The sequence below is a fragment of the Dendropsophus ebraccatus genome, chromosome 9 (assembly GCF_027789765.1).
Source record: "Dendropsophus ebraccatus isolate aDenEbr1 chromosome 9, aDenEbr1.pat, whole genome shotgun sequence".
Taxonomy (NCBI): domain Eukaryota; kingdom Metazoa; phylum Chordata; class Amphibia; order Anura; family Hylidae; genus Dendropsophus; species Dendropsophus ebraccatus.
The window spans coordinates 29,193,221-29,207,910 of NC_091462.1; the positions used below are offsets into that span (position 1 = coordinate 29,193,221).

Genomic DNA, 14,690 nt, shown 5'->3' on the forward strand with positions numbered 1-14,690 from the left:
TCGAGCCTGCTCAGGTTAGTCTGAACCCAAGCGTGTAGCATTTGATTACCGGTGGCTGAAGAAGTTGGAAGCAGCCCTAAGGCTGCCTGGAGAACATGGATACAACCATAGGCCATAAGCTGTATCCATGTTTGCTAGGACTCCCTAGGGCCGGATCCAACTTCTTCAACCACTGCTAATCAAATGCTTCACACTCGGATCCAGAAAAACCAGAGTGTGCTCCAGGTTCACTCTTCTCTATTCTCTGCACCTTCTCCTTCCCTGCTCTAGGTCAGACTTGTTCCTGCCTCCTGCATTGAGAAGACCGGACTAGGAGGATTCTCCTGCATGTTTCTGGAAGCTTCTAAAAAAGACCTATTAGACAAAGTGAACAAAGTAAACAAAGTAAACGATTGCAAATGAGCGCTTTTGAGAATGACCTCGAATCATTCACCATAATACACTGACTGAACGATAGTCGTTCAATTACTATTGTTCGTACACTCTGGTTTACCAATGTTCCTAATTATGAACAAATGATGTGTACATACACCAAAATATTTGCAGGTGAGAACATACAAAACTAGACTCACCTCTCCCCTCGCCTCTACAACACTGGTTTGCCAGTCCAGGACCCCCACAGGCTCCGGGATCTCTAGCAGAACCAACGTCACGACCTGGCTGATGGACTGGCTGCCCAGCCAGTCAGTGACTAGGGTGGGACGCCACTGCAGTCACTGGTTGGCTGAGCAGCCAGTCCATAAGCTGGGATGGGCATTTTCCCGAGTTGTGACGTCATCACAACTTGGGGGGAAAATGCCTTCCGGCTGGGTCCCAGACTGGTCGCACTGCTGTTCACGGGCATTAGGAGAGGTAAGCAGTTGTTGTTACCAATTACATTGGTAAATTATTGGCCAAAAAGGGTGAAATCGCTCTTTGATAGGTGCAGCGATCATCAGGTTCTGACAATGGTAAGTCCAAATGGAACTGTCCAAAGATCATATGTGTGGCCCTGCCTGAAGAATAAGGCTCCTTAAAGTGTTAGTGTCATTTTCTTTAACTTTTGCCATGTCCTCAAAAATCATAGTAGAAAGAGTCTAACAGATTTAACGGTGGTAAAGGGCTTCACAAATTTACTGTGTGACCAGATACAAAAACAACGTTTCGACCACAGGGGTCAAGCGTGATAAAGACCCCAGTGATCGAAAAGTTGTGTTTGTACCTGGTCACACAATAAATTTGCGAACCCTTTACTACCACTGATGCTATCTACTATAATGTCTTTCTCCTATGACTTATGGGCCTCTTAGCCGGGACTGGCGGCCTCCTATGTGCATCAAACAAACTTGACATTATTTGAGGACTATAGGTGCTGTTGGACTTTCTACTTGTTGCTATGTCCTCAGACATGTCAGACATGTGCTGATTACACTGGGCCTCACTCTTGAGCCCTGATGTGATCCCGAGGCATCCCCCTATAGAAGTGCAGCTCCTCTGCAGCATGGATGACCAGCGTGGACTATGCTACTTCGTGCCGGGAGAAGAAGGCAACAAAGGACCATGCCACTTCTGGTGAACATGTGTAAGCCCGCACGAGGGGAGTAGGTGAGCAGTTGCAGGATTATGCGCTCCTGTCATGTCTGCTGCCGGGCAGCGAGGGGCTGCACTGGGGGATCCATACCGCGATCCTCATCTGCACTAGGACACTAGGTCCTATTTTTTCACAGCGTGGATCATGGTGGGGATCGAGGCATAGATCGTGTGAATGAATTGATTTGAATGGTTCCTTAAATTGTCACAGATTGGCCTTAGAGGAAGCTATGTTGCTAGAAGTGGATGTTCCTCGTGGCCTAGAGAGTGCGCTGCCAGGGTGGAAGATATACCACCACATGGTGCAAAGGGGAGCAGCCAACAGATGACAATATGGGAAATAGTAGAGAGGTGGGTTGTACCGTCTACATCAGGGATGTCAAACCCATGGCCCTGCAGCTGTTGCAAAACTACAATTCCCATCATGCCTGGACAGCCAAAGCTTTAGTTTTGTCTGTTCGGGCAAGATGGGAATTGTAGTTTTGTAACAGCTAGAGGGACGCAGGTTTGACACCCCTGGTCTACATTGGGATGACGTCCTGCACACCAGCTAGAGTGTCAGCTAATACATTGGGCATACTGACTAATATGAAAAGGAGTTACATAGAATTCCTAATATAGTACATCATCAGAATTACTCTAAAGCACCAAAATTCTGATAAGGTAAATTTAGGCAAAAAAAAAAAGACCATATATCGAGAGTTCATATCTCTTTTCTATAAAACTATGCGACAAATGTACAAATAGCCTAAAACGCTAACACAACACAAAATAAAGATTTCTCTTTAAAATGCAAATGTCCATCCCCAGCATTGTCCGAACCCGAGACCCCATCAGTCATTACAAATAACTAAGAAATTACAAAGCAATTAAGCTCCGTTAATAGAAAGCGTACATTCCCGTCCTAATAAAGGGTCATTTGGAGACGCGTCCGTACATTGAGTCATTATGTAAACATGGCCGTTCATTCATTAGAGAATGATGTCAGCTAAATGTAAAAAGAAGCATTAGGGGCCATTCAGCAGCAGTTAGATGGGATTGATATCCAGCAGCTTTTCCTTTTCCCCAGTCTTCCGTCTTTCGTTTCGAGCTTGTTTTTCTGGATTAAAACAACTTCAGAGCTTCAGCTCTACAGAGAGACTCAGCTGGTGACGTTTGGTCAGAATGAACCTTGCTGTGAAACCACGACAAGAATTCCAGTAAGTTGGAAACAGTGAAACAAAGCAGAGAACAATAAGAAGGCCCTTCAACCCAAGGAATTTATCAAGGCCTGTGCTCCACGGTGACAGCAGACATAGGGGAGAGGGAGACCAGTCTTGATGTGCTGCTCCGGCTGGGGGAGCTCGGAGGAGAGTGTCCCCCCCCCCCCTTTGTTATTCCTAAAATGCCAAAACTCATTGAATATTCTGATCTGCTCTAGTGCTTCATGTGGTTTGACCCCGGTGCTGTGTCGTACCCAGTCCCTAAGGAGCCCTGAACCAGCATTTATCATGCCAGTGATATCTAATCTGTTTAGGAGGCCACTGCTTGTAGTGAGGATGGGAGTCACAGAACTATCACACCAAATAAAATCTATGAATATTGCTGTAACCACGTGCACCTGCATTTTTTAAAGTTGAAGTTGAGCACAAAAGTAGAAGTAGCAGGTGCTGTGGTTTAATAAAAAAAACTTTGCAAGTCTTTATAGTCACTGCTACTACTATGCGTAGATGAAAATTGTTGAATTCTTATTGAATCAGATCAAGATCAGCAAATTAATTCGGCACAAAATTGGATTCAAACGGAATTTCACAAACAATTTATTTATTGTTTTGTATACTATACTATACTATACTATACTATACTATAGGCATTGCACCTGTCTTTGACAGGTGTCCCTGTTCCTTTACATAATTGACATGTGCATTTCTGAATCCAAATCAGAATCCTAATCCGGAACAAATTTGCATAGCAAACTTTTGATGGGGCCCCCTTTCCCAACTGACCATTAAGCTGTCATGTGTAGTCAGAACTTTATAACTGCAAGCGGTCCTCAGTTAAAGGGACATTTGCAAATCCTGGGAGCCCCGCTTGGCCACTGGGTGCTGCAAATGATGGGGGATCAGTATATTGCAGGAGTGGGCTACAGGGCCCCCTGATGCGGCGGGCCCCATAGCAGCTGCTATGGCTACTACAGTGGTAGTTACAGCCCTAGCACCAATATTTGTAGTGGCTCTTCCTTATGATTAACAGAGAGTCCATATAGCCTTAAGCTATGTTCACGTTTGCAATGGTTCAGGGTCTGAAAATTGAGCTGCATAACACACTCCAGCGGATCCTAAGCGATCCCTTTGACTTCATTTGCAGTGTTTTTGTCTGGTGTCTATTTATCAGGATTTGACAAAAAAAGTATTTTTTTTTTTGCATGGTTCCATTCTACTAAATAACCTGCAATGGAAACCCCTGAATGGAGCTCCAACCCAAATGTGAACCTATAGGTGAATAACACTAGCTGGAGGATAATTGAACTATTTACATACAGAATTAGTGGGAAAACTGGCATTTTTTTCTCTATCACCAGCCCTTATATAGTCCCCCTGTGTGCTCCCCCAGTAGTATATTGCCTCCCTGTGTGCTCCCCCAGTAGTATATAGCTCCCATGTGCGCTCCCCCAGTAGTATATAGCCGCCTGCTTTGTGCTCCCCAGTAGTATATAGCCCTCCTGTGCGCTCCCCCTCCCATAAAGCTCCCCTGTGCTCTCCCCCAGTAGTATATAGACCCCTTGTGTGCTATCCCCGTTTGTATAGAGACCCCCTGTGTGCTCCCCTTGTTTGTATAGACCCCCTGTGTGCTCCCCGTTTGTATAGAGACCCCCTGTGTGCTCCCCCTGTTTGTATAGAGACCCCCTGTGTGCTCCCCCTGTTTGTATAGAGACCCCTTGTGTACTCCACCCGTTTGTATAGAGACCCCCCCGTGCTCCACCGTTTGTATAGAGACCCCCCTGTGTGCTCCCCCGTTTATAAAGACTCCCGCTGTGTGCTCCCCTTTAGTATATAGCCCACCTGTGCTCCCCCTCCCGTATAGCATATAACATAAAAAAAAAAAACACTTATACTCACCTTGGTCCAGGTGTCTCCTCTTCTCTACACTCTTGGTCACAAAAGACCGCTCTCCCCTTGTCCTGGCGCATGCCCAGTGACGTCACTCGAGCGCAGGCACCAGAGGCAGAGTGTGGCCTCTTGTGACTGCTGCGGCCAGTGACGGGTGACTGACAGGGAGGGAGCCGATAGCTCTCTCTCTCTGTCAGTGCTGCTGCTGCTGCACAGTAACTATGAGCGCTCGTTACGAGCCCTCATAGTTACTGTGCAGAGGGGAGCAGGGCAGCCCAATATACAGGTATACTGAGCTGCAGCAGGGGTCCGGACAGCTTGTCGCCAATTGAGGGCCCCTGATCTATGATGACCTAGGCTATAATGTAAAGTAAGTTTCTATGCACATTGCAAAGCATAGACACTATGGGGGGGATTTATGAAGACCAGCGTACAAGTATGTCGGTCTTATATTAGGCCCCGCCCCCTTTCCCCCGGAAGGATTCACTAAGAGGCGCACGGCCAGCCAGGCGCCCGAACCTGCTCCCGGTGTACCAAATCTACACCTGCTTCCAGCAGATGTAGATTTGGATCATGATTTATGCCTGCAAGCAGGCGTAAATCATGATAAATGAGGTGCATGAAGAGGTCTAGCCTCCTCCCCCACCTGCCCATCGGGCGAGTGGGGCATACGGCAGGTGTACACCAAGGAGAAGGGGCGAATCTTCACCTTATCCCTGGCGTACGCCTCGGACTGGCCATTCATAAATCCCCCCCTATATGCACACACTGGGCATACGTATGAATCTGCACTGCAAAAGCAAAACTTCTAGGGAAGGCTACCTGGGTAAAACAGCATCCGATGCCAACGTATGAGGCACGTGGTAATACAGTATGAGTGTATAACAGACCATGGGTACCCTATTGTAAGTCTATATAAATATAGTTTATAGCATAGTGACCCATAGGAAATTACACAGACTCATCTATATTTTTCATAATGTTTCATGTAGAATATTTCTGCAAGGGACATTGATAGTGATAATCCTATATACAGATGCATCAGATTATTATTCAGCTCATCCTATCTTTATATATTCCTTCACTATATCAGTAAAAAATAGGTAGGCAACTTAGAAGACAAAAGTTTAGTCCTGTTGCCTCTGTATACTGTATTCTACTTTTTTCTGCCTCTTCTCCTTAGGGCTGGATGTCTCCCCCTCCCCCTCTCTTTATAACCCATCCTAAAGAGATGAAGCAGTTGTGCCAGGCTAGTGGATTGTAATGGTTATCCACTCATGCTGGTTCCCTGGCTACAAGTTCTAAAGAGCTTATGTGATGTGTGGAGGGTGGGAGTTTATTGCCTCAGCTGGAGAACACGCCTTTCTTCCACAACTAGGTGGATAAGAAAAAAAAAAGACATCCACTTGGCTACTTAAGGAGAAATTCACATTGGTGTCACTTGGGCCAGCTCTCTGCTTGCAGGCTGGTCCATTCTCTCCATGAGACAGTGATGGGGGTTTTCAACACAATGCAAGGACCTGCTGCTCCCCTTCTCCTGATGGGTCTGTTCTTCGCTTTCTGCATAGAGACCTCAAATTGCCAGGGTAAGACTCCAGACTGTGTGTTACTGTGTGACCCTGTAGTTAGGACACTTGTGTAGCACTCTATTTGCATCCTATAGGATGCAGTGTTGCCTGTTTTTTTTCTCTCTATAGTGTGCTATACATTGTAACAATTAATTTATTTGAATATTTGTAAATATTTTTTATTTTCTTAAAATTTTGTCCTTCTTCAGTCCACTATTATACCATCCTTAACTATTCCTATAGCTGAATTTTATTTATTTTGTATTTATTTATACAATTGGCACTATTATAGTTTTTTTAGTTATATAATATGTACTATTATAGTTTTTTTAGTAAACTTTTTCCTTCTTATAACTTTATACTCCTATAATATATCTTAACCCCTATAATATACCTTAACTCCTACACATGTGGAAATGCTGAATTAGTCTTTTAACTCTTAATTTTCGAGAGTATATTGCCTAGATGAACATTCAGCACTGCTACATCCGTATACATCTCGTCTATGCAATAATAATTTTCCTAGCATGACAGTTGGAATTTCAACTGACAGATTTTGAATTTGAATTTGAAATTTTATTTTAACTGTTGTTTATAAATTCAGCAAAATATTTTGGAATCATATCATCATGTGATGGCTGAATTTACCTTGGTGCCTTTGTAACATGCACTTTATTACGTGCACACGCTTGGCGTTGGATGCCGCAGACCATGTCCTTTCCAGGTCTGATGTTTTGGACCAGGGAAGACTGATTTGCCCCCTAGTCAGAAATCTGCCAGTCTCGCCCTGAACAGATGTTAGCAGCGCCTGAAGCACAAAGCCTCTCTCAGCCGCAGATTGCAAGTTTTAGAAAAAGAACTTTTTTCCCTGGGCTTTGTGGTTGCCTAGCAACCGGCGCTAGCATGTGACCAGGAGAAAATCTAAGGAGTGTAGTCCGGTGCCCCTAATCTATCTGTGCTGCAGTCTTCCCCGCACTGTGCAAAGTCTTTTTTTTTCCCCTACCAGTGGCCCTTGTCTTGTGAACAACTTAATTGCCATACAATGAAAATGAAGGCTTCTTGTTGCCGCTGCTTAGCTGCGAGGTAGAAATTGATTTACTGGGTTGCATAGACATATTCACATTGTAATCAGCTTTCTTTTCTCAACTCTTTGTATAAGCTCCTTACAGAGAATCAAGTAAGTAATTATACATCAAGTGCTGGTGGAAGGAGCCAGGCCCAGACCCTCGCTTTAAGTAACTTCACATCCATAAGGATGAAAACACATGATCAGGTTGCCTTGCGGCTTGTTTGTATACTTACAAAGTGCAATGTAACCCGATTGTGTGTTTTTACCCGGTATATTGATGTCGAACAGTTATTATACGTGGAATATGCAATGCACACACACTCAACTATAATGTGGGGGCATGTATAGACAGTGTTGGACTGAGCTACCTGGGGCCCACCAGAGGAAATGATCCTGGAGGCCCACCAATGAAGAACCGGTGATAAGCAACATGTCAGTCAGTGTTAGTGCAAGATCTAAAGCTGGGGGTCCGACACTGTGTATAGATGTAGCAGAGCTGAGTTTGTCATCTCATCTTAGAATGTTTCCCGGAGATGGGGTTTACGCGTTCTGTGCAGTACCATAGCCCCGTTTTCCATACAGTCAGCAGGTGCCGGAGCTTAGAGAACCAACGTGATGTGATTTCCTATGTCTAGATTGTTTCTTGCTTTCCCTTTCATGCCTGTGGGGGCTGCATTGTTCACATATGGCTATAGAACACTTAGTAAAGATAAGGCAGTAGGCTTATCTGCAGTCCTATGTAAAACCTCAGATAAGGCTCTGTTCACATCTGCGTTGCGTCTGACTGTCAGCAGCACAGTCAAGGATTCCTTTACTTTTGACAGGCCGGGATAGCATGTAGCTCTATTCTTGCATGATGTTGAAGGAATCCTTGACGGAACTACAGCAGACCCCTATTATAAGTCAATAGGGTTTGTTTCCATCACCAAAGATTCCATTATGAACAGCTAACACGTTGTTATATCATAATGAGGATGTCATGCACAGTGGTAACTGTGCAGCAATAAGTGTACCGTTACCACACCGTCACGTGTTATTTGCTGCAGGATGAGGTTATGAATACAGTTCTTATACATAATGCTGTGTACATACTGCGTCTTGACAATACTGAACCCGCTGCAGTTCCAGCGCACATACGGATAGATATAGATGCCTGGATCCAGTCCCAATTTTATTTCCAAAGTCGTTTTAGGTAACAAATGTTCTTTCAGCTTCTCTCCCCTAACCTGAGGCCCTAACACCTGTGGTGACTCCTCTGGGCTGTAGACACAATATACAGGCACGTTATACAATGGCCGCACATTGTCGATTGTATTGTTTATAGGAAGCCTGACTTTTGATTTTGTAACAGTCAGATACAGAACCTGCTGTCTGTGCCAATCGAGATGTTTCTTGTATCTCACTGAAGACAATGCACAAAAGTCAAGCAAACAAAAGTGACGCCAAGAAAAATATTAATACTAACCATACTGAACCAGGCAAGACAACGCTACAATTAGGACATTGGCATGGCAAGGCACCTAAAAGATTGGGACTTTCAGAGTGAAAACACACCACATCTGGTTATAGAGTTGTTAAAGGGGTTTTCCAGGACTTTGTTATTGATGGCCAATCCTTAGTATAGGCCACAAATATCTAATCGATGGGGGGCTGACACCCAGCATCTCCACCGATGAGCTTCCTGGCTGAGCTAAAATGGTTTACATGTCTCTGAATAGGAGCTGAGCTGCAGTAACCCAACATGGCCACTGCAGAATGAATGGAGCTGGCAGTTACGGCTCCATTCCCTGTGTATATCCAGGTGATGCGGCTGTGTACATCCGGGTCTTCACTCTGTATATTGCAGTATTTCCTATGTACATCCGGATTCTGTGGCTCTGCCGATCAGATGTTAATGGGCTATCATTGGATTCCCTAAACCCTGGTTTCTATTAGTGGCAAATTGTAAAAAGTTATTGTAATAGCTGAATAATGATGAATCAGATTGCATTGGTTGGACAGGACAGAAAGCTCTCATTCTCCATACATTAATAATATTAAATTCGGCCATAAACATGAGATATCTGTTGGCTGTCATACATGGATGTTCAGCTGTCACTGGACACTTGGGAGGCCACCATACACATTATATGGTTAGCCGGGTTCAGTGGGTTTGGCTGACATATGCCTAATGTATATGACTAGCTTTAACGTCATGGACAGATTGGCCCATCAGAGTGCTGGAGGACGGGCCTATGTTTAATAGAACTACATTTAGTGCTGACATTGTAGACAGCCACCTGTCACCACAGTCTATTTCTAATTCTCCGATATCTATTAAACCTTATTCTTGATGTTTTGTGGACAATGATGACAACATTTTTGCAACTATAAGTGGACATGTATATCTATTCTGTATATAAGGAGAGTGAGGCCTCAGAACAACTTCTTCTGTTGGGTCCTAAGAACCTCGGCCCATCACTCATAACACTTTATCCTAAATAGAAATGGAGACAAGTGTGCACTGAGTGTGTACTGAGTGTGTACTGCGGTAGCTCTTACGATTATTCTCTGTCCTCATCTCACTCACTGTCAATATGGCCTGGAGCTTAAGATTAATCAGTCTGGTTTCTAGGGCCGTGGCATCTGATAACCCCGTATCAAACGCTATGGTAAAGAACCAAACCTGTGTTCACATATGTTGGGTTTGATAAATAGGCCGTTGCTTTTTAGAAGAATTAATTGAAAATTTTGGAGACTGAAACTTGGATTTTCCATGCTCAGCCATGGTGAATCCGCAGTAATTATGAATGAGCTGTATATTTTAAAAAAAAAACACATTGATTATTGTGCACATTTTTATTTGATCATCCAATAGTTCAACATAATCATGACACACTGGAAGAGATACTAGTGGATCCCATTATCAGGAGTGGGAAACCAGATGAAGGGGTCTATGGCTAATTGACTTTTTATGATATTGCATTTTAACATATCATGAATAATGGGGGATAGTGGGGGAGGGTTCAATGGGGTCCTAAAGCTGATGATCGTGCACATGTTCTTACTTCTATATTTCATGTAAACCAGGTCCTGTGTCAAAGATGGAGTCCATTTTCAGTTTAGCTTATTGTCTATATTATACACCCCAATACTGCAGATTATTGGCATTAGTTTTCTATATTTTTTATGGATGAGATGTACCTATAGGTCACTGTGAGTATACCTCATATGTGTAAAGCTGATTATACACATAGGATATGCTAAAAATTCAACCAATCCCAGCATATCCATGCAGGATTAGCTGAGATGAGTGTGCATGAAGTCTGATAGCAGAGAGGTGAAAAAGCCGCTGCCAGACTCCTGATAAAAGGATTGGGGAGTTGAAATTCAACATGCCTGACCCTTCTCTTCCATGGCATCTAGAGACCCAGGAGAGTCAGGAACCCCCATGCACTTTACATAATCAGCTAGTCCAGCACACCTTATTGGGTTTGGATTACACATATTAAGGCTATATTCACACATAGTATTTCCATCAGTCTTTTGGTCAGGTTTTTTTTTAACCAAAACTAGGAGTGGGTTGAAAACTCAAAAACGTTGCAACTTTTTTCATTATAATTTTGCCCTGTCAGTTCCACTCCTGTTTTTTTTTATTGCTAAAAGACTAACAGAAATACTATGTGTGACCATAGCCCTAATGTGTATGACCTGCTTAACTCAATGGCTATTTGTATATAGATGGTATCTAAGAAGCTCTAAGCAGCCCTCAAAGATCAAGACATTGCATGTTACATGTTATTGAGCCTCGCCTGAATACAACCCATGTCATGTAAATGTTAGGGCCCTATTACACTGAGTGATTATCGCTTGAACAGGCTGACATTGCCTTCTATAATAGGGTCTGTGATCGAGTCCTTATGACTAGAGATGGTTGCTACTCAAGCATGCTCGAGACCGATTGTTCGGCATTTGAATACCGGTGGTGGATGAAGTTGGATACAGTCATAGGGCCTAGGCCACATCCATTGTTTCCAGGACTCCCTAGGGCTGCATCCAACTTCTTGGAGTCTTCTTGGGTCTCCAGAATGTTCGTGAAGTGCTCATCTCTACTTATGACTAGACAAAAAATCACTGCTTATGGCCACAAATCTCCCTGCTGGGGTTGTGTGGTCTGCAAGAGATTGCAGCAAATAGCATGGTGCTTGAGTCCTGTAATAGGCTCAGTAAACGAACGCCTATCTACAAGATCGCCACTTGTTTAGTCTAGCATTAGGCTGTCTAATTAGGGCCCTTAATGTCTTGCTCTGGTTCAGTTACTGCCCATATGGAAGTGTCGGTGGCCACAAGAGGGACTACAACACTTAGACTAACAATGAGTTAATTCATAAATCCATTGTAAGAAACATTTAAGACCCCCACATGTGTGTCCGTGTCTCCCAGATAAGCACTTCCTATTCCTTACATAATGTACAATATTTCATTGTGCCGCTCTCACCCAGACATGTTTTCTGTCTTTTATCCGACTTAAGATGATTTAAAGTTCTTGGATACAGTAGTCACCGCACTAGATAATCAGACTAATAGAGCATTAGCAGTGTCTGTGACCTGGCAGGAGCATCTTGTTACTGGCAGCACAAAGGTGAAGACATATGTTGATAGATGCAGCTTCGAAATAAACACCGCACCAGCTGAATATATATATATATATATATATATATATATATATATATACATGTATATATATATATATATATATATATATATATATATATATATATATACATGTATATATATGATTTATAGTTGTATATGCAATGAAACAGGGCATGGGGGGTCTCCATCTCAATGGCTAGTGGATAAAGATGGTCTGAGCATTGGGACCGCCACCACATCTCAGAATGGGAATATAGTTGTCCCCGGAATAAATGGCGCAGTCCATACTATTTATTCTGGGGTTCGACTGCTAGGATTGTGTGGATCCCCACCATTTGGACGCCGACTGATATGCTTGCTATTCCTTATCGGATAAGGCTTATCCTCTATTTAGGGGACAACTAATTGAGATATCCCTTAAGGCTATATTCACACACTGTCTAAGTGATGGCCGTTTTTATTGGACTGACCTCATTTAACCTCAAATAATGACCATTATATTTAAACAACAGCTGTTGTTGTTGAGGTTAAGCAATGGCCATCCAATAAAAATGGCTGTCACTGTATGAACACTAGAAAGGCACCCTCTCCACACCCACCAACAAGCACTAAGGCGCCATCAGAAGTTATTAGTGAAATCACTAAGGAAAGTGATAAACCTCTTCGGATGATCCTCAGCTGTTGTAGTGAATCATACCGTATGACTTGGGTTTCTAATGAAGCCTATATTCTTCTGGTGGACCAGTCTAACCCTGGACAGATCAGGTGTACAGTGGTAGAGGTATTGTCTGAGAACTCTACATTTCATATGATCTTAGGTCTGGAAACTCACATGCAATTTTTGGTACGGGTTTCATACATTAGTGGATTATACAGCAGATAGAGGAAATAATGTTGTCAGGAAGCATTGTACTTGATTTGCAATTATCCTTAGGTAGGTGGTAGGTGGAAGGTGTTGAAGTAACATCCGTCCAAAGTCTCCCATCCCAGCATCACAATGCCTGTGCTGGGTTGTCTCCTTCTCATAGGACATCCTGGTGTCAGCTCCTGGTACACACACTTACGCACCCGGCCATCCACATGGTATAAAACATGATTCATCAGATAAGGCTGCTTTCTTCTATTGCTCCATAATCCAGTTCCGATGCCCGCATGCCCTTTATAGACATGTTTTGTAGTGGATATGGCTCAGCGTGGACACTTCGATGAGTCTGTGGTAGTTGTGTTCTGACTTGCGTTGAGCAGTGTTGCCGAACTCTTTGGCATTGCCCTCCGAACCCACATGTTTGGGTTTGGTATCGCTCTTCGAACCCAACCAAACGTTTGACCCAACTCTTTGCATCTGAAGAAGTTGGCTGCAGCCCTAGAGCTGCCAGGAAAACATGGATACAACCTATGGTTTGCCCATTTTCAGCAAATCAACTTACTGAATTTAGTGTTCACTTACTGTCCATCCTTTGACCGCTTATTTGGTTTCATTGTTATGGCTGATTGGTTTTAGGGTATGTTCAAACACATACTCATCATTTCAGCATTCTGATTTTCCAGCCATTTACAGTTCAAAAAGTTTCCCAAAACTATGTGTGAACATAGCCTAAGGGCCCTATTACACGGAGTGATAATCTGCGGAATCAGGCCAATGTGTCACATTATCGCTCTGTGTAATAAAGACAACGATCAGTCAAAGAAACGATCATCAGTTGAATGTTGTCTTTAAACATGTTGAAAAATTTACATCCGCTGACCTTGCATCATTAAGTGTAATACTGATGCACGGCCAATGGCTTTATACTTACCTGTCTACGCTCCCCGGTGTTCTTCTCACTTCTGCCTGATCCCCACAGCCGCCACCGGAAGTTCTGAGCTGCTCTCGGCCAGTAATTGGCTGGACAGAGAGCGGTCCAGAAGTTCCAGCAGAGAGCAGGCATAGGGCAGAAGCGAGAAGAACACCGGGGAGCGTGGACAGGGATGTATAAAGTTTATTATTTTACACGTAAGGCAAGGACTGCATGGACATCAATAATGATATATTTATATACAGCCCTTGCTGCACGATTATCGAGCAGTATAATAGGCTCAGTAAGTACTAGATCAGCGCTCGCCATTAATCTTTCCTACTTCTTATGACCTGTGATTGGTGGTCTGGAGAGAAAGCAGACCCTTTTTTTTTCTAATCCTATACAACCACTTTTATGTTTATCATCCCAGCCGCTTATTATATTCACTAACTTGGCCATAATATCCTATCCATACCATGTTAATGGACTCTGTGCTTTGATAATTCAGTGTACCGCGTAGACCCGATCCGTATCTTCGAGTGGAATTGCTCTTAAAGTTGTCTGAATTGCTTTCAACATCTTTTTCTACAGAAAGTAGAGAACGTTGAGATCTATTTTTTTTCATTTCCCGATGCCTTCCAGGTTGCCTGTAATAATTTACTCTTGTGGGGTAGTGAACCACATAAGGAATTTGCAAGTTCATCACCTAATGTTACAAAAAAGACAAAACCTTCAGAAAACTGAGTTAAAATTTGAAAGTAGTAAATGAGAGGATGGCAGGTCAGATTACTTACTGCTGGAGTCACTAAAAACCGAGAGGCAAAGTCCAAATTAAAGAAAGTATCAGTGGCAAAGTAAAGTAAGATTGATGTGCAACTGATGAAAAAAAAACCTGCACTCTCTCAACAAGACAGCCTTAAGAGTTCTTTCACGTGTTGAGACGAAGGAAACTTGAGCAAAGAAATCCTCTTCTAATCCAGAT

At 43.3% G+C, this 14,690-nt stretch overlaps 1 protein-coding gene across 1 annotated transcript in view; it reads left to right on the plus strand.

Moving 5' to 3' along the window:
* The first annotated feature begins 6,168 nt into the window (after nt 1-6,168).
* The window catches only part of LRP2 (LDL receptor related protein 2), a 163,359-nt gene continuing 154,837 nt past the window's right edge, over nt 6,169-14,690 (plus strand). Inside the window, exon 1 of the mRNA XM_069984855.1 lies at nt 6,169-6,244. Within this exon, the coding sequence (XP_069840956.1) occupies nt 6,169-6,244 (76 nt within the window). The remainder of the gene's footprint in view (nt 6,245-14,690) is intronic.